The 22679-nt window shown below is 48.9% G+C and overlaps 12 protein-coding genes across 12 annotated transcripts; 6 read left to right on the forward strand and 6 right to left on the reverse strand.

Moving 5' to 3' along the window:
• Positions 1 to 451: 451 nt before the first annotated feature.
• Positions 452 to 1411, forward strand: FSUBG_12916 (uncharacterized protein; the record flags this gene model as incomplete). Its single annotated transcript, XM_036677752.1, has 1 exon — positions 452 to 1411. One exon carries the CDS (start codon positions 452 to 454, stop codon positions 1409 to 1411), a length of 960 nt encoding a protein of 319 aa, XP_036531609.1.
• Positions 1412 to 1969: 558 nt separating this feature from the next.
• Positions 1970 to 3187, reverse strand: FSUBG_12917 (tryptophan synthase beta subunit; the record flags this gene model as incomplete). Its single annotated transcript, XM_036677753.1, has 1 exon — positions 1970 to 3187. The coding sequence occupies one exon, from the start codon at positions 3185 to 3187 to the stop codon at positions 1970 to 1972; it is 1218 nt and encodes a 405-aa protein (XP_036531610.1).
• Positions 3188 to 3482: 295 nt separating this feature from the next.
• Positions 3483 to 4379, reverse strand: FSUBG_12918 (3-oxoadipate enol-lactonase II; the record flags this gene model as incomplete). The annotated part of the gene is made up of 1 exon (XM_036677754.1): positions 3483 to 4379. The coding sequence occupies one exon, from the start codon at positions 4377 to 4379 to the stop codon at positions 3483 to 3485; it is 897 nt and encodes a 298-aa protein (XP_036531611.1).
• Positions 4380 to 4669: 290 nt separating this feature from the next.
• FSUBG_12919 (phenol hydroxylase) lies at positions 4670 to 6886 on the reverse strand (the record flags this gene model as incomplete). The annotated part of the gene is made up of 5 exons (XM_036677755.1): positions 4670 to 4695; positions 4786 to 5097; positions 5160 to 5630; positions 5681 to 6692; positions 6746 to 6886. 5 exons carry the CDS (start codon positions 6884 to 6886, stop codon positions 4670 to 4672), a joined length of 1962 nt encoding a protein of 653 aa, XP_036531612.1.
• A 336-nt stretch (positions 6887 to 7222) lies between these two features.
• FSUBG_12920 (uncharacterized protein) lies at positions 7223 to 9545 on the forward strand (the record flags this gene model as incomplete). The annotated part of the gene is made up of 3 exons (XM_036677757.1): positions 7223 to 7274; positions 7517 to 8334; positions 8382 to 9545. 3 exons carry the CDS (start codon positions 7223 to 7225, stop codon positions 9543 to 9545), a joined length of 2034 nt encoding a protein of 677 aa, XP_036531613.1.
• A 152-nt stretch (positions 9546 to 9697) lies between these two features.
• Positions 9698 to 10731, reverse strand: FSUBG_12921 (hydroxyquinol-1 2-dioxygenase; the record flags this gene model as incomplete). Its single annotated transcript, XM_036677758.1, has 2 exons — positions 9698 to 9971; positions 10025 to 10731. The coding sequence occupies 2 exons, from the start codon at positions 10729 to 10731 to the stop codon at positions 9698 to 9700; spliced, it is 981 nt and encodes a 326-aa protein (XP_036531614.1).
• Positions 10732 to 12076: 1345 nt separating this feature from the next.
• On the forward strand, positions 12077 to 13378 carry FSUBG_12922 (uncharacterized protein; the record flags this gene model as incomplete). The annotated part of the gene is made up of 3 exons (XM_036677759.1): positions 12077 to 12468; positions 12517 to 12991; positions 13040 to 13378. 3 exons carry the CDS (start codon positions 12077 to 12079, stop codon positions 13376 to 13378), a joined length of 1206 nt encoding a protein of 401 aa, XP_036531615.1.
• Positions 13379 to 14415: 1037 nt separating this feature from the next.
• Positions 14416 to 15291, forward strand: FSUBG_12923 (uncharacterized protein; the record flags this gene model as incomplete). Its single annotated transcript, XM_036677760.1, has 1 exon — positions 14416 to 15291. One exon carries the CDS (start codon positions 14416 to 14418, stop codon positions 15289 to 15291), a length of 876 nt encoding a protein of 291 aa, XP_036531616.1.
• A 350-nt stretch (positions 15292 to 15641) lies between these two features.
• On the reverse strand, positions 15642 to 17573 carry FSUBG_12924 (choline permease; the record flags this gene model as incomplete). The annotated part of the gene is made up of 8 exons (XM_036677761.1): positions 15642 to 15831; positions 15877 to 15995; positions 16046 to 16303; positions 16358 to 16442; positions 16490 to 16593; positions 16642 to 16965; positions 17014 to 17369; positions 17420 to 17573. 8 exons carry the CDS (start codon positions 17571 to 17573, stop codon positions 15642 to 15644), a joined length of 1590 nt encoding a protein of 529 aa, XP_036531617.1.
• A 651-nt stretch (positions 17574 to 18224) lies between these two features.
• FSUBG_12925 (phytanoyl dioxygenase family) lies at positions 18225 to 19259 on the forward strand (the record flags this gene model as incomplete). The annotated part of the gene is made up of 3 exons (XM_036677762.1): positions 18225 to 18667; positions 18751 to 18978; positions 19034 to 19259. 3 exons carry the CDS (start codon positions 18225 to 18227, stop codon positions 19257 to 19259), a joined length of 897 nt encoding a protein of 298 aa, XP_036531618.1.
• Positions 19260 to 19275: 16 nt separating this feature from the next.
• FSUBG_12926 (uncharacterized protein) lies at positions 19276 to 20493 on the reverse strand (the record flags this gene model as incomplete). Its single annotated transcript, XM_036677763.1, has 1 exon — positions 19276 to 20493. The coding sequence occupies one exon, from the start codon at positions 20491 to 20493 to the stop codon at positions 19276 to 19278; it is 1218 nt and encodes a 405-aa protein (XP_036531619.1).
• A 1621-nt stretch (positions 20494 to 22114) lies between these two features.
• On the forward strand, positions 22115 to 22672 carry FSUBG_12927 (uncharacterized protein; the record flags this gene model as incomplete). Its single annotated transcript, XM_036677764.1, has 1 exon — positions 22115 to 22672. The coding sequence occupies one exon, from the start codon at positions 22115 to 22117 to the stop codon at positions 22670 to 22672; it is 558 nt and encodes a 185-aa protein (XP_036531620.1).
• Between the last annotated feature and the right edge of the window lie 7 nt (positions 22673 to 22679).

Below are 22679 nucleotides of genomic sequence, written 5' to 3' on the forward strand. Positions count from 1 at the left end.
CTCTGTTAATACTAAAAAGGTAGGTTAAGAATTATTTAAATTTAGATTATATCGATAAAGATTTAATTAATTAATTAAACTAAAATATTACAAATACATTATTAATCTATTAAGTTTAATATATTTTACGCTAGTAAGGATAAAGTCCAGGCTAAGTTAAGGGGCTTAGTCCAGCTTTACCATATTCACTCTCTTTTTCAGTAGGCAATAGTAATAACGTGTTTTATATATTGCTTTTTTAGCGTTTATCAATTTGCTAGTAGCCTAGTGTAGCCGCAGATCCCAATCAAACATTACGCCACCCCCTATCTCTCAGGCGTATATAAGAAGGCTTATAGTGGCTCACAAAACTAAAGCCCCTCTCTTACCTGAACAACCCTTATAACAATCCTTACCTGGGTTCACAGTCTACAGAGCAACACTCAAATCCGTTCTTATCTTCAACAAGACCATGTCTTCAAGAGACTACCCTTCCTGGTTCTGGCGCCTGCGAGATCTATACGAAGATCGAAAGGCACGCGGTCAGACAAACAGATACTATGATTCCGACTTGGCTGTCGAACCCAAAGACTTCGACGAGGATCTCTCTGACTGCTCAAATGACAGTGAAGAATCATGCTCCTCCGAGAAAGGCTGCAAGTACGACGAAGACGACATGTGCCTTGAACATGACATCGACGAGCTAAGCGAGGAATCGTCCGTACTGAGCGATGTCTCTGGAGAGACGTCACCCACCAAGGCTGCGTATTATGCGCTAAAGGAACAGCGAGAGGAGCGCAAGACCCAATTAAAAGTCTGGAAGAGACAAGGGATGGGTGAACGCCAGAACGAAAGTATGGTAGAGGAAGCTTTCCAGGACGATATCAAGAATGAGGAACGTGAGATACAGAAGGTTAAAGACGCCCTCGGCAAAACAGAGAAGTCGTCCAAAAAGAAATCCGGTCCCCTCAAAAGTCTGGAAGATAGGCTCTTTAGACTTTTCTCCACGGACCATGTGCAGTACTGCTGTTATGCAACCTGTCCAACAACCTATGTCGAGTTCTACGCTCCTGAAGATTCATCCCTATCGCCAGATGATTCAGGCCGAAGAGATCCGATGGAAGGCCATGTTTACCTGATATTCGGAGACGCTTGCAACATTGACCCATTCGTCCGCCCAAAGTACCCCAGCACAAAATTTCATCAGCTCAAAGTCAATCGCGGACGCCGAACGGTGGAAGTTCAGTTCTTGCATGAACATTTCTTGGTCCTTAGGATGCCTCGCGATATCGTTTTCTCACACCAGGGCATACAGCCACCAATGGATGCGCCGCAATTCTTCACCTATTATGGCATTGATGAAGACTACAAGTCTCCGGATGATCGGAGGAAGGAGAAGGCTAAGCGACGTCGCTCGGCATCTCCTCAGTGATACGACGATATTCCCTGAGTGCTTTTTACTACTTCTTATTCCCGTATGTGGCTACGAGAGAGGCTAGTTGGGGTTGGGGTTATATGGGACCGTTAGAAGAGGCACGTTGAGATTGAACGGCGAAGTTCCTCAATGGCGATTAATGGTTGGAGCTATATGGCTTTGACGCTCAGTAGTTCTGCTGAGCTCCGGGGTGGTCGTGTCAGGCAAGACTTCAGTGGCGCTTCTCAGTGCACTTTTTATTACTTCCGATATCTGTTGGTGGAGAAAGTGGGATCAGCTCCTTAGATCAAAGAGCTTACGGCATTATCCAAGCTATACAAAAAGACTGCCATGAGGTAATTGAGTCAAGTGTCGCTGTTCAGAAAGCAAAAATTAAATGTCTGATGAGACTGGGACTCGAACCCAGGAGGATTGCTCCACCAGGAAATTGGTGTTAAGGTTGACGACCTTAACCTGGCGCCATCGGCCATCTCACCCAAGCTAGTGCTGATGCTTCGTCAGCTCAGCAACAGTGTCTAGTACTGTATCCGACTCAGTACATCGCTTGTTTCTGTTTTAACCAGTTCCATGATGCTCGAGAACATAATCTACATCCTTATCTCCCCGCCCCGATAGATTGACCAGGATCCGCTCTGATGAAGGTCGCTTCGCTGCTAGTCGTATGGCGAATGCGATTGCATGCGCGCTCTCTAGAGCAATGATGATGCCTTCACTCTTTGCCATACGGAAGAATGTGCTGATGACCTCGTCGTTGCCGACAGTTGAGACTGATATGCGCCCTGCATCGTGCAGCATGGCCATCTCGGGTCCAATGCCAGGATAGACCAACCCTGAGGCTACAGATGAGACCGGAGCAGGCTTGCCTGCCTCTTGTTGGAGAACCAGCGTCTTTGCGCCATGCAATGTACCTGGTTTGCCGTATGATAGTGTTGCAGCATGTTGACCAAGTTTTTCGGATCGTCCCAGCGGTTCTACCGCATGCAACTTCACTGCTGTATCGTCAATGGAAGCAGAGTACATCCCCATCGCATTGGATCCACCAGCGACACATGCAACAACATGCTCAGGCAGATTGCCATCAGTCATGGTGAGGAACTGCTCTCGCGCTTCCTTGCCAATCACAGACTGAAAGTCTCTCACAATCAATGGAAATGGATGAGGTCCAATCGCCGACCCAATCGCATACAGCGCATGCTCTCGTTGTTCAACATATGCATTGAAAGCCGAGTCACTGGCCTCTTTCAACGCAGACTGTCCCGCTGTAGCAGCAACAACTTTTGCGCCGAGAATCTGCATCCGACCAACATTTGACTTTTGCTTCTCAGTATCAACACCGCCCATATGAATCTCACACTCGAGACCGAAATAGGCCGCTGCAGTTGCGAGCGCAACACCGTGTTGACCTGCCCCCGTCTCAGCGATGAGTTTAGTCTTTCCCATTGCTTTAGCGAGAAGTGCGAAACCGACACAGTGGTTGATCTTGTGCGCACCTGTATGGTTCAGGTCTTCACGCTTGACGAAGATTTGAGCACCACCAGCTTCTCGGGATATATTCTCAAGATGGTGGATTGGCGTAGGGCGGCCTTGAAGACCGATGCGGACTTTGTTGAGGGTTTGGTTGAATGAGGGTGAGTGGCGGAGTTCTTGGTACTTGGTGGCTAATTCTTCGAGTGCTTGATGAGCTTCGGGTGGGTAGAAATTACCGCCGAATTGCCCGTAGTAGCCATTCTTGTCTGGGTAAGTTTCTGAATGGGGTTGATGGATGCTTCCCATGATGGCAGGTGATGGCAATGGAGCTATGGAAGACTGCAGGTTCATTAGAGAATATTGCTAGTAACTGGGTATCACGTAGTTCTAGGATTAGGTATTTATAATATTATCTGGAAACCAGTGCCAAGTCATGCACATCATCCAAAGTCGAGGGGTTCATGTGCAGGGCGCATTCTTTCATTTAGGGTACAGTTTGACATGAAGGGTGCAAACTAGCGCCATCAAGATACCGTCAACGTCAGCAATGGGGACCTCGAAAGATTCATCCCCATAAAATCGTACTGAATATAAAATCGGGCTAAACCGGAGCTGACTGAGAAATGAGATCTAGGATGGCATCAACGAAATAGCTCTCGTTCTCCAAGTACATAACGTGCCCCGAGTCTGGCACGGTAACAAGCTTGAAGTCACCCTCAACACCCTTCTCCTTCGCCGTCTTGACAACCAAATCTCTCATCATGTCCACTAAAGGGTTGAGGTGTGCATCATGGTCTCCTTTGACAAACATTATCTTCTCAACGCTTTCCAAAAGCTGAGGTACGAGCGGCCGCATGTCAAAGCGCTTATTCTTCTGCAACGTCATCATCGCACGCAAACCATCCAGACTCAATGTTGAGCTGGCAAGTTTAAGTCGTTCGTCCTGGTCTGGGTGTTCATCGAGCCATTCTTTGCTCGCCCAGCCATAGTGCATTTGCCGAATGACATTCGCAGTAGTCCCATCTGCCTCAGCCTGAGCACGCATCTTGTCGAAGTATTCAAGTGGCATTATTTCGAGAGCGCCGAAAGACGCAGGAGGACATGCGCAGTATGCAAAGTTTTGAATTAACTTCGGGCGACGGCAGGCTAGGTAGACGCCGCTGGCTGCACCAAGTGAAACGCCGACCCAGGCACGGATGCTGTCGATGTGCAAAACACGAAGGAGTTCGTCGACGTCATCGATCAATTCTTCCATCTCGACATTATCGACGTCTTTTACAGGAGTGCTTTGACCGTGTCCAGGATGGTCGTAGCTTAAGACGCGGTAGCCTGATGAGGCGAGGCGCTGGGCAACAGGCTGATACAAGGTGATATCAGCGCCGAAACTGTTTGAGAGGACAATCCACGGGCCAATTTGTGAATTCTGTGCGATACTGTAAGATATCATACGGCTCGTGGAAAGGACGGCGCACTTGATGATGCTTTGAGCAGACGCCATTGTGGTGCAACGACTAACGTTAGTGACGCAGTGGGCAAGGCAACAGAATAGAGATCAATATGGCAAATGTTTGTGACTAAGGATACAAGACGAATTGGGGAGGTGTCCAGGGAACATAGATTTATGCACGCGGATACTTATTCCTTTCCGGATAGTTCTTTTCTTTGTACAGCTTGGAATGTCTCCGAGCATAAGCTGACGGATCCTTCGTCCTTCAATACTCAGTCCATGGTCAGCAAACCGGCCAATGATGCTGTCCCTCTTTTCCGAAATGATCAGCTGCGCAGATTTCATTTGGAATTCTTGCTTGATATTCCTATAAAGTAGTATATAGCTCAAATAGTAACTAAGCATCCTCGCAGATAATCCTCTACCTCTCCAGTCTTAGATAGAGGCGCCATCATACCAACATATCCATCCGGTCTCACCACTGCAACAACACCATCATCCTTTGACACACCCAATACTTCGTAAACGTCCTCCTTCTTTGACACTCCATAAGTTCGCATCTCTGCAAGTGTCTTTACTCCCGCTGGCAGATCAGTCCACTCGAATCTTGACGTGAGCGGATGCACCACGATAAGATTTACAGTGCCTTTCGGGAACTTTTGTAGAATCTCAACGGATGACTGTAAGCTTGACTGCGAAATGCTGGATTTGTCGAGTAAGTCGTTGCTTGTGAAGACGAGGACGTAATAGCGGCCAGTTGGTGGCATTTCTATGAAATAAGTCAGTATGTCAGTCGTACATCTTTGCACCCCAGGTCTCGTGAGAACATACCGTCTTGTAAATGACGAGCAGTGGCATCAGCATAGCGCTTCACCTCAACATCAAGCAGTCGACGTCCCGGCGTCAACGCCCCCAAGAGCGGATCTCCTCGCAATAAGTTACTTTTTGCACCCAGTTCTCTTATCAGTTGGCTCTCCTTGTACTGGAGTCCGCAACCACTAGTAAACCCGCTGCCGTCACTGAAGACCCGGAGGAACTCTTCATGGGTAAGGCCTGAAGTTTCAGCATCTGCTGATCCGATGCGGCCGGAGAACATGTGCGAGAACTGGGCGTCGAATTCGATAAGTTGGCGAGCCACATCTACACGCTCTTGCGAAAATGTTTCGAGGATAGGGTCTGTTCCGGAAGTGCTTGATGGAGTGAGGCCGTGGATCCTGTGGACGAGTTTCCAAGCCAGGTTGTAAGAGTCCATCATTGACACGTTCATGCCCTGTCCGGCCTTTGGGCTGTGAGTATGGCATGCTGCATAAAGTTAGCACTATACCATCGTAAAGACTCTGAATCAGGCTTACCATCACCAACAATAAACACCCTTTCCACTCCATCAGACGTCTTTGTAGAGAACCTGGGAGCCATGCGCTGTCCGATCTGATAAGCTGCCCACCAATCTGGCTCAGTCCCCTCCTTGATCTTGATCTTGTACGGCGCAAACACCTGTCGCGCTTGCTCAAAGATATACTTCAACGTAACGGCACCACGTCGCTTCTTATCGGCAGATTTCTTGTCCGTTCCAGTATCACCGCTCGTGTCGACCTCTTCAGCGACTTGAACGTAAAGACGGGTGAGAAACTCGCCCGTTGCAATCTGTTCTCTGGGAATGACCATGACGGAACCAGCATCCGAGTGAACTGCAGATCGCTTGCGAATGTCGGGGAAGTTTGTGTCGGCGACGAAATCGCATACACCCCAGATGTGATCTGTTGTTTCGCCTTCGAGTTCTAGACCCATGCATTTTCGAACCTTGGAACGTGCACCATCTGCGCCGATGAGATACTTTGTCCGAACTGTGCCTTGCTGAGTTGATCCGTCTGGAAGATCTTGTTCGTATTTGACCACGATAGGAAACTCGGCATTAGTGTCGTCGACTGTGTACTCCAGGAAACGATGGGATCTCCGGATGGCACCCTTGCCTGCGTAGAGATGAAGGTTCTCTTCTAGGATTCGCTCAATGCGGCCTTGATGGATGGTGACTTCGAACGGGAAACGGGCAGGGACATTGACATCAGGCGCGAAACTGGTCCGCTCAATTCCGGCGGCATGAGACCCATTGCCGTTGCCGTTACCGTTGGTGTTTGCGTGTGATTGCGCAGGGTTCCAGAACGCCACCTCCTCCATGTGACAGCCCTCGCTGATGATCTCACTTGCTATTCCCAAACTCTGGAATACTTCAAGAGTTCTTGGTTGTAGTCCATCTGCCTGGCCGGCTTTCAGTGTACCCGGCTTGGAGTCCAGACAGAGAAGCGAGGCCTCTGTGATACCATATCTTGCGAGCAGCAAGGTGAGAAACAGACCTGCTGGCCCAGCCTATAATTTTCTTGTGAGTACAAATGATCCTATCAATGGCAGCTGTGACTTACACCAATGACGACGACTTCTTTGTGTTCTTCAGATACATTAGACAAATCTGGCTGTTGAGAAAGTCGAGGTACAGGTAGAGCCCGCGAAGGGAGGATTCTCTGGTCTCGCGCCGCGTGGGAGGTTTCTTGAAAGACAGGCATCACGAAGATCCAAACTGTAAGTTCAATGAGCAATGAAAACGAAACTCTTCAGTCGTTCAACGTCTTTCAAGTCATGTTTATCAACTCACAGGTCACGATGCACCGCTTTTCTCGGCACGCACCAATTCCGGCAGTATCTCCGATTTTCCGCCCTCGCCCGGAACTTTGAATTCTCGGCAGTTTTTAGCGCAACTGCCGGGGCGGGGATACTTTTCCTCCCAACTCGTTCTTATTTGGGGCGGAGGTCCGGAAAATTTCTCCCTCACAAACAATGACAAGTTCCGGGTCGTTACCAAGTCGACGAAATCTACCGCGGGCGTCGCATGCGTGCCAGAGATGTCGCGCGAAGAAGGCGAAATGCGATCAGCAGCAGCCTTGTGCGAATTGTGTGAGACATGAGTGGGATTGCGTCTATGGATTGAGGAGGAAGAATGCGAGGGCGAGTACTGTTTCGGTGCTAAACGATGTGCAGCGCAATACGCCGCCGTCGCCGTTATCTTCTTCGCGAAGTTATTATGATGAGGCGGCGCGACGGAGCGAACCACTGGAACAGGCTCATTCAACGGGTCGTATAGGTATAGTAATACTTCTCCTTGCCTTGTGATTGGGACTGACGATTGGCTCGTGTAGACGATGGTGATGTTGTAGGTGACATCAATCAGCATACTCACGGCACAGAGTTCTACGGTACATCGTCCAACTTTGTGCTTCTCAATCAATTCTTCGTCTATGCTCAGAAGAATCTACCGCCCGGTCACCCAAACTCAAGCGGCAGTGCAGGCTTCCTTTCTGCCAACGCTCAAGATATAGGGCACGGCCTCGTTACACAATCGCCAATCTCCATTGTCAATCTCCTCTCTGACAGGGGAGTCTTGGAACCCCCTTCAAGACCAAAGACGCCCCCAACGCGACCGGGTGCCCAAGATGAGGTCCAAGTGCGTTCATCTCTTGAGACAAGACAGGATACAGCGGGACTTGGGGACTCGGGCCATCTCAACCCTCCCGCAGCTACCAGCCAAAGCAGAGTATCCGCGGACAACTTGCTATCATCATCGAGGCAAAGGCTAGAACGCGAATACATCAGACAGTTCTTCAACAACCTTCACCATCTTCACCCTATGCTTGATCCTGTTGCTTTCGTCAAGCAATGCGAGGAACTCGTCTGGAGCTCTCCAACCTCCATGGAAAGTCACAAGACTCGGCGTCATTTCTTCGCCCTATACCATATAGTCGTGGCTGTAGGCGCGATCGTCGCTGGCTCTTGTATCACTCAGGACTTTGAGCGCGACATCAATATCTGCATGAAGCTTCCGGCTCAAGGACAAGACTTTAATCCTTCTCAGCTAAGTCAAGAACTGTCGAAGAAGTACTTCCGGAAGTCCAGGATGTTGCTCGGAGATGTCTTTGAAGTTTGCTCTCTAGAGAGCGCACAAACACTTCTTCTCATGGTATGTGAGCCCCAGTCTCAGTGAATCCGGAAAACTGACCCGTAAAGTCTTTGTACTGTCAAAACTCCCTCAAACCTCACGCGTGCTACATGTACTGCGGCCACGCCGTCCGCACAGCACTGGCCATCGGTATCGCGAGAGAGACTCCATCTAACTCGATTGAGGACCGCAAAGCAGCACGGAGAACTTGGTGGTGCATATACTCTCACGAGATTGACATGAGCTGCAGTGCAGGTCGTCGCGACAGTCTTGGCAAGCCCAGGAATTACCAGATTGATATGCCTCATATCAGAGGACAAAATGTTGCCGTATCGAACCAGCCTGATCTTGAAAATTGCAGCGCGGCTATGATCAACGAGATGGTTCATTTCGCTGCTGTCCTACGGCGAATCTCAAAGGAACTATACTATGACTCGAAGGGTCTGACTTTGATGCAGAAGTCCGCTGTTGCGAAGGAGCTCGATCGCCTGCTTGACGACTGGAAAGACAAACTACCTGCTTATCTGGACTTCACGGCCGTATCATTCCGTGAACAAGAATGGGCAGCTAAACAGAAGCTTGTCCTTCATCTCAGATATCTCAACGCAAGAATCGTTCTCCATCGTCCTTTTCTCGAGCAACCTATGCTCACAGCAGAGGCCAACATGTCTACCCATGCTGAGTTATGTCTGGATGCAGCACGGAAGACGATTTGCGTCATGTATGATGCATACGCAAACAGACACTACTTCCGCACTTGGTGGTACAACTCCACTTACACCCTGTACGCCGGGATGATCGTGCTGTATATCATCATGCTTGGTCCTACAGCTGTTCCATCAGAGGACCTCCTCGCCGACGCTGTAAAAGCGCATGATATTTTGCAATCGATGGAGGAGGCTACTGTTGCTCGAAGAAGTGCGAGTCTGATACAGGAGGGACTAGAGGTAGCGCGGGCGTGCGTCCAGCGGCAACAGAGCAGGCCGCATGGTGATACTGAACAACCATTCTTTGATGGTACACAAGGTGACTTGAACAGTATTGCAGACCAGTTTTCGAGTGCTGTCTCGGGACAGGATCATGCGCTGTTAGCTTCGATTATTGATCCCAACTTGCTGCAAGATTTCATGGCGGCGGATCAGGATGCGCTCGGATTGGGGTTTGAGATGCCGTCTTTGGATGGGTTGTATGGTGAAGCATTGGATATTGATACTATGTCAATGATGCCCTGAGTCGGAGAAAGATGGAGCAGGCATCAAATGCGAGAGGGTATATTTGTTTGTAATAAAATGAACTGTCCATATTGTAATTCTATTATCATTCTTCTGGCTACTTATCTCACAACCTCCATCAGGTAAGCTATCCACTATGCCTACACAATTTTCTAATCGACATCCGGAACAGGCAGATCATCAATAAATCTGAACTTCCGTCCCAATTTTGCCATTGCCTCCTCGGCCTTCTCTCTCCTGAGTTTCGCAGCCGCTTCATCCGAGACAAGAACAAAGTCGTACGTCATCAGGGCGGAACCAATTTTGACACCATACTTGTTCGCCATTTCTTCATCGTCAACCTTCTTAATATTAACGATCAACGAGTCCTTGACACCAAACACGGCATCAGTAGTTTCGTAAGGATCGTCCTTCAGGTAGAGTGCGCTACAAGGCACTTTGTTAGATACGATCGAGGTGTCGGAGAAGGGCAGACTTACGTGATCAGAGGATCGTATCCGTCTTTCTTGAACATGAAGTGCATGTGACTGGGTCGATAGCAATGCCGGCCCAGAACTGTCAGTAGCTTTCCGACGGGTCCGTCGTGAGGAATGGGATACGGCACAGGTACAATAGCCTTGAACCAAAAGTCTCCATTGTCGTCACTGGTCAGCACAGCTCTTCCATCAGGGCCCGTTCGATCAGCGTGTTGGACATCGTAGAACCCCTTGGAATCGGTCTCCCAGACGTCAATCTTTGCTCTGGGAATTGGTGAACCATTGGCGTCCTTGAGGGTACATAGAACAAGAAGCGGTTCGCCCTCTGAGTCCTGGGAGATAAGGCTTCCCTCTTTGACATGCTCGGCCTCGTGAGTATGAAACGGGCCCAATACTGTTCCTTCAGTGCTGCCTTTGGGTTTCGGGTGGTCAATGGAGTCTACCAAAAGTGAAAGGCCCAGGATATCCGACAGTAAAATAAATTCCTGTCGGACATCGGTGCAGATCTGACCAACTTGTGTCAGGAATTGGATAGCAGTCATCCATTCGTCTGTAGTGAGTCTCGTTTCTCTCGCCAGGTCATGCAAATGTGTGACAACTCGCTCCAGGATATACTTCAGGCGCAAATTACTGCACTGAGAGTTGATGGCGTGAACATTCTCGGTAATGTTGTCAATAGTGAGATCTTTGAGATTAACAGGAGCCGCCATGATGAACGACCAAATGACAAATAATATTATAATGAGTTCTAGCCTCCAAATCAGTTCCACCTCAAGCAATTTATCATTTCTAAACCCCGCGTTTCAATACGTCGTCGTTGTGGGGACGGTGTGATCCGAAAGATCGGGATCCGGGCTTTGACGCGTCGGATGATGCTCCACATCCCGGAAGTTGAGGATTTCCGGCAGCCGGACACAACTATCGGCAGTTACCTTAGTCTCAGGGTCGGATCGGATACGTCATTGGCTCGATCTGTCAGCGGAGTTTGCTACGTCCTCGTTGGTCACGAAACTCGTGCCAATGTGAGTTGTAGGGTAGCTGCAGCACCGCGACGTGAGGAACAAAGCTGTCAATTCTAGAGGTGAAAGAAATGGCGGATCTCGTGGAAATATCCTATCATGCTGGTGGAAAAATTCGTCTATTTAATTGCGCATCGAGTTGAAGTGCAACATCGTGCCAAGAACTTGATTGTTGAGCTTTCTCATTAGCAGAGGCATTAACAGTGAAAGACAAGCCACGACATACCATCAATCAGTCACCAACCAGCATAACAAGTGATTGAAGTTATGTGTAGTAGTTTAGACAGATTTGGTTTTATTAAAATACCGTGGTAGTATCCTGATAAGCGCAGCTTCGTACGGACTCTCCAGTCAAAGATATATGTCGTTTTGGATCATGATCTGACAACGCGATCTGAAATTTGGTTTCTCGACGTGTTTTCTGAGCTGCTTGAGTATTAGTCAGCAAAGACCAGGTCGCGTGGCCCAATGGCAAGGCGTCTGACTACGAATCAGAAGAAAGATTCTGGGTTCGATCCCCAGCAGCGTGATCATTCTTTTGCTTTTTTGTGCTATCTTTATTGAGCCTGCTTCAAGGACCGCGTTCAATTGCGGCACTCTTCGACACCCGCACGAGGATCAGTTCACTGTGCTGAATTGACTTTCTAGAAGCCTGCTTAGCCTAAAGTCTTCACGGAAAAGCGGGGAACGGAAAAGGGATCACCGCGGAAAACCTACCATTTTAACTGCTAGCATCGTTTCACGTTTCGTAAAGGTTAAATACAAGGGCCATGGCATAATTGAGGTTAATTAAAGACAAACGTGTCAAGATGCCAAGCGGTGACCTCACCATTGGAGGATATACATCTCTCCATCTCCATCGCGGGGAGTCTGCCCGAAAACCGAACTCAGTTATACCCTGGATGTACGTGGATCTTTGACTTCTGTAGCACTCGGAGCACGATCCTCCGAGGATAATATAACTTTATGCCGTGCCTTGCTCGAGGGTGATGAACTTTGTTCCTCGCCCTCTTCACTTCGTGTCCTGTACATCAAAATGCATGGTAAATTACTCAGTGTGCTTCTGGGCTCTTCCGTTTTGGCAGTGCCTAGCCAAGCCGTCAACCTTTTCGTAGCGGACTACGGCGGCAATCTGAGTACTCTGAGCCTGACAGAATCCGCCAACGGCTTCGACCTCTCTGTCACCTCGAAAACGACCGATTGCTCTCCTGGACCTAATTGGCTCACTCTTGACAAACCTAACAATGTGCTTTATTGTCTGGATCGCGGCCTCAACTTCCAACCGCCTGGGTCATTGAACTCGTTCACGATCGGAAACAAGGGTGTTTTGAAGCGCGTTTCTCGCGTCAAGTCTGTCGTAGGAGGCGCTGTTGCAGGAGAGATCATTACCGGAGCAAATGGCAAGCGCGGGTATTTCAGTGCTTCATAGTAAGTTGCCGACAATTGTCTGGGAATGGATTTACTCACATATCATAGCACTCCAGGTGTAGCATCTATGTACGCTCTCGGTGGCAATGGCTCCATTACCGGCACCGCGCCGCTTCAAGAGTTGACCACAAAAATTAGCCAGACTGGCCCCATTGCAGACCGCCAGGAAGCAAGCCATCTTCACCACGTCATCATTGACCCGACTGGAAAATATGTCGTGACTCCTGATCTTGGTGGCGATGTCGTCCGCGTCTTTACTTATGACAAGAACACTCTTGCTCCCATTGCTGAGGTGGGCAGCTTGAGCGCTCCTCGTGGTTCGGGACCCCGCCATGGATTCTTCAGAATCATGGCCAATGGCGAGACTTTCTTCTTCTTCGGCGGCGAACTTGACCAGAAGGTGTACTCTTACAGCGTCAAGTATACTCGCACTGGTCTCTCCTTCACAAAGGTCTTTGAGATTCCATCGCTGAACGCTAGCTTTCCTCCCAACACGGCTCCCGTCAGCGAAATTTCTATGAGCGTAAGGAAACGAATATTCTTCTTCAGAGCCATACTGACTTGTACTCAGCCCGACCGGCGTTTCGTGATCGTCACAAACCGCGAGAAGTCTTTCGCCAACTCTCCCGAGCGTGGATCTGGTCCCTCCGATACCCTCACAGTTTTCCAAATCAACGAGGACGGCACTCTGAAGCCTATCCAGGCTGTCCCATCTGGCGGATATCTTCCCCGCCAGTTCTCATTCAACAAGGCTGGCGACAAGATTGCGGTTGGTCATCAGGTCAACCAGACCGTCGTCATTTGGAAGCGCGATGTCAAGAGTGGCAAGATCATTACGGAGCAGGAGGGCGGAAAGCTGGCCCAGGTGAAGCTTACAGGGGATGTGGTAGCCACTATTTGGGACGAGTAGGGATGCAGGGCAGTCCAAGCAAGGTATCTTCGTCAAACACTTTCTGTCACATGTCACTTTAAGGTCTTCAAGGCTTCGTTTCAGAAAATATACACAGAATTCAGTCCCGCTGCCTTCACTACTCTAGCATTATGTAGATACGAGGAGGTTGTTTACCGCCTGATGAACCAACTGCTTACGCGGGTACTCACAAGCAGCACACGTCACGAGATGGCTTTCACTTGCGTTTAAATGACGATAAAAGCTTTTTGTAGCCGCGTGGTCGGTCACCTTTTGGCGACACGAAGAGGGATGCAGTGGTTCCACGTGATACTGCCCCATTTGCAGCTTCATCGAAATATCTTCCTCGGCAGTGCCCAGCAGCTGACGACTGGCATACAAACTACGACAGAGAATCCCTCACACATGATACGATTTAATGCCGTCTCTGACCGACATTTACTTGTTTACTCTTCTTCGTTTCCTCTGTGTACCTTAGGCTACGCAGCACATCACCACAGACCATCTTTCACCTCATCTCGAAACAAATCAGATCGCGTCGTCCAAACAATACGGAACTGTCAGCCTCATTCGATGATCGTGCTCACACATCTCAGCGACCCAGTATGACCACGACAGTCTTTCAACTCCTGCATACGCTTTGCGAGTCAGAGCAGCCGCATATCTCTGGCCGTTTCTCAGGAGGTGGGGTAAATGAACACGCCACCACGAGCACCAAGCGAAAATATATGTTTGAGTTTCTACGATGGCTACGCAAAGAAGGAAGGCCAGGCCACCTCGAAACCCTCACAAAGGAGTGCAAAAAGGAAGTAAACACCTAGTTTGTGAAAGACTTCAAGTTGCATCCGAGTGGGCCCTTCTTCGACTATGTGGTACTCCTTTGGGTCTGGCTCATCTACCGTGGGTTTTCAGTTACAATGTGTGTTATTTGAGTGCTGACACAGCTGTTAGTCGAGGGCGTTAATCCCATTCCTATCTTCCCATGGGGATATGTCGGGGGGGCACCACATGGGTACCTTTCAGGTCAATGGCCTAGCATGAGACAACTCCAGACGGATATACTCCAACGACTGGGCCCTTTGGGACCTAAAGAATGGGAAAAAAACACAAGGTTTCGACAAACTTCGTCCCTATTCACCATCGAAGATATTCTCGGGAATCGCCTGTCTGTTTTCAAGTCTGTATTTGAGCATAAGAAAGGCGCTCCTGGAATTCCGCGTGCGACTAGCATTCCTCGAGAGCATGGCTCATTGCCAGCACCTCCTAGCGACGACAAGGCGCCCGATCAACAGAATAAACACGAGCTCAGCCGCTACCCCTCACCTCCAAGCATCCTGAGAAATGCTGCTAAACTTCCGCAGAGCCTTCCAGCAGAGAAGCCTCGTTCATCAACGCCAGCGAATGGAGAGAACCGCAGTCCTTACCAGGGGGACCAGGAATCGTCAACCTCTTCCCAAGACTCGAGTCTTTCTCAACCCAAAGAGGGCTATGATGAGCACGATGGCCAGGTATCTGTCCCTAATGAGCGACCAGGCAGAAATTCCAGCCCCCAAACCTCGACCGAGCCACGCAGCGCACTTTCTGTTTCGCTCGAACGATTCGTCAACATGAGTGCCCGTCTGCATTGTGTAGAAGACGAAAACTTTGATGTTGATACAATCGCTTGGCTCGTTATAGGGCTTGGAGCTAATGACTCTCGGCGACGTCTCTTTTGCTTTCTCGACGATGCAAAAACTGGTGTATGGCACTGTTTGGGCGACGTCATTTCACAGCCCATTCGCCTTCTGATTGAGCTGGAATCTCCTGACGAGGCTTGTATATCTCATGGACTTTCGTGTAAACGAGTCATGATTGTGCAAGATGAACTTGGCTGCAGACGACTTCGCTTCAAATCACTTCACCGCGCTGAGTGACGGATTCAAAGTCCGGAGCAGTGGTGAAAACACTGAGACATTTCGTGAGTGGATGTTTCAAAAAGATATCTGGATTAGACTTTTTTGTCTGTGCGGCAGTCATGGTTGTTCGATTGCTAGTTGCTGTCCCTTTCTTAGGCATGGGGCAAGAACATGTAGTAAAGGCTGAGTTGCTATGTGGTAGCGTTTAAGATTGTGTAATGTATAATGTATAATATTTAATGTTCTAACAAGGTGCTCCTACATCATCCAGTCATTGTTCGCCACTTGATGAAACAAGGTCTGTTTGTGTACACATGGAGCCAAGTAAATATGACACCCGTACGTCAAACTCCTGTATCAAACGGATGTCAAGAATTACTCGACTGCTCGCCCGCTACAGGGCTTGGTTCCGCCTCGAGGGGGGCTTCCTTCAGGTATCTGAATCTTGCTCCGAATATCCACCAAACACCAGAAAACAGGAACGTTGCCCCAACAATGAGTGCGGCCCAGTTCATGTTTCCGATGTTTTCGCCCGTGACTGGTAGATAGAGAGGCATGCTGGTAGAGTGTTAGCCAGGGAATACCAGTTGAAGTAGCACTTACACGTATATCACAATGGTCAACATGGCCCATGCAACAGCAACATAGTTCACAAAGTATCCCCATCGGCCAAGATCAAAGTGAGGGCGAGGCGGAAGAATTGAACGGCCTCGAACAAGAGCCTGTTGAAAGCGTCAGCAGCCAAATAATGATGCCAATGAACAGTACTCACCACCGTAACTGGTATCGCATAGGCGAGGGCGAAACAAACACCAGCACCACTGACGATAGCGTTATAGGCCAATTCACTCCCCAGAGAGATAAGCCCAATTATAACCTCAACCACCATGATGGCGAAGATGAAGTTTAATGGGATCTGAAGCTTGGGATCGATCTTCTGGAGACGATGGGACCATGGAAATGCCCTGTCCTCCGCCATGCGCCAACCTAGGCGAGAACACGAAGAGAGAATACCAGTGCAGACGAGCAGCTGGAAATTAGAGAGTTAGCTGTCGCGATAAGAAAACGAGGTCTGCTGACTTACGTTCACAACGCCAAAGACTATAGCAACATATATACCGGCGTACTCACTTCCCGCTACGTCCGAGAACCAGGTGACATACGGTGACCTGACTCATAAGCTTGAGCGATGATAAGACCGGCGAGGGGGACTTACAGTGCTGTTACATACTCGGTATAGTTACCGCAGCAGAACAGTAGGATGAGATCAGTTACGATGGTAGCAACGCCAGAAAGGACCATAGACCAGACCATGGCTCTCTGTATCGTGTCAGTACCTTTGAGCTTTTGTTAAGAAAAGAGACTTACTGGTGCATCTTGAGATGCGTTCTTCATCTCCTCAACCAAATGCATCATACTATCCGTACCATAAAGACCATAGAGCGGAGTATAGAAGCTAAGTATGAACACCCATCCATTACTGGTGTACCCTGAATTGTTGATAAACTTAGTAAATACGAAAGCAGCGCTGGCTTTAGGGGCTGTGGCGAGGAGAGTGATAGCCCAGCCAAAGAAGCCCAGGATTGTGAAAACGGCGCCGACGGTGCTGTAGAGAGGGAGTGCACTGGGCTTTAAGTTCATTAGAAACGGGATGACCAGTAATCCGAGATATATCAAAAAGGTTTGGTATGGCTTAGAGCGTTAGCGCATGGCATCAAAGCACGGGGGGAGTCTCAATACCTTCCACTCGATATTTGGATGAAAGATCGACACCATTGTACCGATGATGTTGGCAGTATTCAAAGCACAAGAAGAGCCAGTAGCAGTCTCAGCTAGAAGCAGACACCAGCCGACAAAGTATGAAAGAAATGGTCGGTACTTTTGGGTTGCCAGCTTCTGGACGTAGAACTGCTGACCACCTGCAGTCGGCCAGATACCACAATATTCAGCGAGCGAGGCCATGAGCAAAGTCTGACCAACGGCGACGATGATGGATCCGTAAAGAAGAGAGGCTGGTCCACCGACGTCAAAGATGACACTGTAGAAAACAACGACGCACGTCCATGTCGCACTGATCATGACCTGGTAAGCGCATACTGTACGGCTGTCAGTATTGAAGACCAAAGAACTGCTGATGAAAACCCACATGTCCAGAAGTTGTAGACGCGATGCAGCTCGGCCGACTTTCCGAGGGACTTGAGATACGCATCGTCGGTATCATACTGAGACTGGCTGCCTTGGAGAACGGATCCATCGTAAGAGATTGGCTCGATCTGAATGTCTTCCTTAGGGGGATCCATACCCAGTGGAGTTTGGAAGTAGATGATATCGTTGTTGAGAATGTGGCGCGATCATGGACTGGCGAGTTGGAGAACAATGCCAAGATGCAAAATAGGAACCAATTTGGGAACAATGGTTTAAAGGGAGAGTTTGCGACGGAGGGACTGAGATCGGGAAGATCTATAACCAATTTCCCAATGCGAATAAACAAAGCAACATGACCAGATACTGCAATCTAGATCCTGGTCGAGAATGCGGGGAAAGATAACATCAGGACAGCTTGAACCAATGATGAACTAGGCTGCTATCGTTTACAGCTGCCATCATTCCACGCAAGCGCCTCGTTTTTCTCCCGGGCAGCCAAGTTAAGCCTTCCCCGGAATACACCGCGCTGCCGTTTCTCTCCCGACCAGCCTAGCCCGGGTTAGCGTGCTCATGTGAGTTCCCAGGCAAGCCAGGCCTTGGATCGACGTGAAAATAAATGGCTTGGACTTTTCTCTGCCGACCAACCTATCTGGGATTAGTGATGTGCTAGTAAGAACCATTGAATGCAGCTTCATTGTAACGCAAGAGTCATATCACGATGAAGGAAGTCAAGATAAGGTTTATAAATAATGAGAAAGACTTCACAGGAGTTTCAATAACAACTATCGATCTACTACCGTTTCAAAATGGCTTCTCTGAGCACTGCTACCACTAAACCATCCTTTGCGCGTCTCGACGCAGCGGAACCATCCACAACGCCACAGAACCTTGTCGCAGCCATAAAACGCGACGGCGGCGTGATTGTCGAGAACCTTATATCTCGCCAGCTAGCAGAGCAGATCAGAGCAGATCTCAAACCGCATTTCGACTCTGATACTCCAGACCTGTCTGGATTCTTCCCCGTCACTACCCAAAGAGCAACTGGTCTGTTTAATGTCTCCGATGCCTGTGTTGAGCTTGCCTGTAACCCTCTCTATATCGATGTCGCGAACGAGCTGTGTTCTTCGTCGCTGACGTATTGGGAGCGGGAGAAGAGGATCACTGTGAGCGGAAAGCCTATTATTTCGTCGACTGTGGCGTTTCGGGTTAATCCAGGTGGCAAACAACAGGTCCTGCATCGAGATGATGAGTGAGTATACCCTTTTGCCACGGTCTGGAATTAGCCATAGAATAATCTGTATTGGTCTGGAACCATTTGTTGATTGGAGGCAGTGACTATCATCCCCACGACAAAGAGCTCCCAGTCATGATTGGCTGTGTCACGGCTCTAACCAAAACCACCCGGGAGAACGGGGCCACGATCGGCATCCCGGGATCTCATCTCTGGGATAGTGAACGACGGCCATACGACGAAGAAGCTGTACCCGCAGAACTAGAGCCAGGTGATGCCTTCATCTTCCTGGGTAACCTGTACCATGCCGGTGGCCAGAATATTACCCAGTAAGTACAAGCCCAACCCCGTCACTAGCTAAGTTCATGCTGATTGAGTGCCCAGGAACGAGTATCGCGAGACAGTAGGCATCTTCCTTTGCAAGCCGACTCTTCGTCCTGCGGAGAACCAGTTCCTCATGGTACCATTGGAGCGAGCGAGGCAGCTCACACCGCAAGCGCAAAGATTGCTTGGCTATGGCGTTTGTAAGCCGTCGCTGGGATTCATGAACTACCAAGACCCAATGAAGGTACTGTTTGGAGTGGAGGACGAAGAGACAGTGCTCATGTAAACCCATCCTCCTGTGATCAGAACACAATAAATGGGCTTATCCGCTCCTCGTTGTCTCTCGCATACTGTATCCAGTTCTGAGTCGACCCAGCTGTCGTCGCGTTCCAGAAGTCTCTCAAGAACTGTAGTACTGCCGAGTTGCACGAGAAACCCGTCGTAGCTATGTTGTCGGTAAAAAGCCTTTCGATCATAACTTGTTTGTTGGTGTATAACTGACTGGCTGTTCCGAGTATGAACAGCGGAAATGAGATATTGTGCGCAACAGATTCAATTGGACAGGATGTCATGAAGATGATCTCGTTGTAGAGACAGTCAACCAGCGGAGGGATCGCAACTGTCTTCTCGACATCGGAAGCAAGTGCTTGGTAGCTGTACACAAGGCAAGCGTAGTATTGGGCTTTGAGAACTGATTTGAGGCTTATCTGGAGAGTGACGTCTTGTGACGTGGTGGATTCAATGCGGGCGCAAACGAAGTCATAAGACTTGGTGAGCTTGTCTTGCCACACAGTCATGTCAGTGTCAACAAGAATCTCTCCTGTCCTAGAAGCGTGGTTTCGGCTTCTCTCGGTAACCGTGATCTCATAAAGTGCTTCTGTAAATTCTTTGAAGTACTCATTAGAAGTCGCGTGCTGTGAGATGGGCTTTTGGCGTCTCAAACTCGAGGTAAATGAGGATATACTTCCAAAAGCCTCCAGATAGTCAAGTTCTCCCACCAAAAACTGAGAAATCACCTTTTCGTGTGGATTTGCGAGGTCATATCTCTCGAATCCTGTGCGGACACCGCTGAGGTGGAGTCTCCATCCCGTCGAGTTGGGTATGAACATTTCTGCATAGCATAGAGAAATCATGGTGAGGATGATTTCGACGAGAACCGAGACCTGCGTATTCTTATCACTCCGCGATACTTCAAGCTTCAGCTCGGATTCCATCTGCCGGTTCAGATGATACAGCGTCGCATCTCGAAGGTTTCGGTAAATCTGGACAAGTGCTGGCTTATCCCGGGGAGATACGACGGACATATGTGCTGCTGCCAAACCCAGTGTTGATAGCCGCAAGCAGGATGAGCGTTGCGCGAGAGGAAGTACGAGGGTTCGCCATGGGTTCTTGGGTCCATCCAGCCACGCAAGCTTTGATGCGACTTGGTTGTTGAAATGTTGAAAGAGGACTGCATGAGCCGCTTGCCGGACGTGACGATCGACAAGCTCGACGTTCTGCTTTGGGTTCGATAATACCATTGAAGAGCTTTCGGTAGCTATTTGAGGCTGGCAATAGGGAGAAGTTTCATCATCGGTGGGCTTCCTGATCCGAAGTGTTCTTGTTTGTTTGTGTGTACGCAGTATACCATGCTTGACCGGAGGTCGCAATGGGACTGATTTCCCTGTCAGCATCCCTCTGCTAGCCACTCCCTGATCCCATCTCAAGCGAAGACCATAGCCTGGACAATCAAGTCCTCGACTACAACACTTCAAGCATGAAGGGAGGCTCCGGTCGCATTTTATTCGCCTTCTCACACATGTTTTGCAATCTGGAGAATGAGTAAATAGTTCTGGGCAGACATCGACCTCACTCACTCTGAGAAGCAACCTCGCGATCCGACGACAAAGAATCGAGGCGAATATTACGCATTTCAGCCTTGATTTTCAACAAGAGCCTCAAATTTCAGCTTATGATATCGTTGACCGTTGAAAAGCCATTAGTTCAATTGAGCATTACCTTATCAAGCTCATCTCGACGTGATGTTTGAAAAGGGAGGACGCGGATCATAAAAACCCCGCTTTCTAACGACTTGACGTTAGTTGGAGAATAACGATTGATACGAGAATTGCCCTATCTTCATACCCGATTAGGAAATGTTTCACCGTACACCTTGGAGGAGCCTTATCGCGATACGGCCATAAGCTACGCTGATAACCTCTGCGACGAGCGCCTGTCGCTTCATCTTTCCCTTTATAGCTATTAAGCCCATCATTAATTAACTTGAACTGCAAGAGTATTTTATCCAGTTTGTTCTCAATAGCATATTCGACAATGGCTGGCGATGAAACTTCATAAGCAAGCTTGCAAGTCCCCATGCCCATGTCACGGCCAAGGTCTGGTCTATGGTACTGCAGCCGCCGCCATAAAAACTTCGTGCCTGTTGGAATGCTTGTTAATGAGCTGAAGGCGCATCCGTGGATCTAGACTCATTGCTGAAGCTGTCCCTGCTTTTGATGTATTGCCTGGGGTGCGGTATTTTCCCGACCTCGTTGTGCATCGAACCTGAAAATGTCGCAAGACATTGAAATTGGTGGCTGCATTTCGGATGACATCTTGGCTTGAGAGACTGTAGGCTTAAAGCCAATGACAAGACTCGAAGTTCATTTGAGATTGTCGTGGCGCTCAAGACTGAGACCACAATTACCCCTTGCTTTACCCCTTACATCAGCCCGTCGCTGGCTGCTGTCTTATTCAACCTAATCGAGCTAGCCCAGTTATTTTGATCTTTTCCAAATAACTCTTCTCAAACGAATTCAAGGGAGCCTGGAACAATGTGGTAGTCGGGCGTGATGAAACATCAGTGACCTACTGAAGATTCTTCACAGGCCTTACCATTGCAACCACTTCATTTCGGTCTGTGTACTATCCCTATCGAGACCATTCCAAGCCTTGTCGTGAACAGGTCTAGAACGCGCAAAAGTCTTCATGACCCCTCTTTGGTGTTTACTTGCGCTCGCAGGTCTATTAAGGGTCTTACTTTTTTATTATGGTGACACATGCCAAGAATGCTGCTCTTATACATCGATCGCTATTGGCGTCTTAAATATTCGTATCTGCTGTAATTCTAATTCTCCAACCAAGAGTTTGTCGTAGAGCATCATGGTCAACTCAAGGATTATCTCCCTCCTGGGCAGTCTGGCCCTTCCAGTTGTTGCCTTTCACGATTTGGAGCAGATGCCCGAATCTTGGTGTGTGACCTACCTGTCAACTTACCTCGTCCCCATCTCAGCTGCCACAAACTCACCTGCAGAGAGTTCATTCCCTGGTAGCGAGCCTTCTGCGAGCCTGGATATCTCCGTCACTTTGAATCCCTCATCCTCCCTCTCATTCGCACCAGGTGCTACCTCCTCGTTAGTAACCACAGAGGTCGAAACAGCTCCTCCTTCTTCCACTACAGGTCCCAGCATCCTTGACGAGCAAATAGTTTTCCGTGTTGTTCCTGATACCCCGGACAATAACCGACTGCGGAAACGAGCTCTTGGAGGGTTCATCGGCTCCCCTTCTGAGATTTGTAACAATGCAAATGTGTTCAACTTGGTTGATGGTCAGCTCTTAGAAGGCAATGTCCCCATTTACTTCAACGGAGAGGACTACAAGGTGTTTGGCGGCCAGCAGGGCCCTATCTCTAGTATTGTGTTAAAAATTATTATATATTAATCTTATA

This window comes from Fusarium subglutinans (assembly GCF_013396075.1).
Source record: "Fusarium subglutinans strain NRRL 66333 chromosome Unknown NRRL66333_c0000298, whole genome shotgun sequence".
Classification (NCBI taxonomy): domain Eukaryota; kingdom Fungi; phylum Ascomycota; class Sordariomycetes; order Hypocreales; family Nectriaceae; genus Fusarium; species Fusarium subglutinans.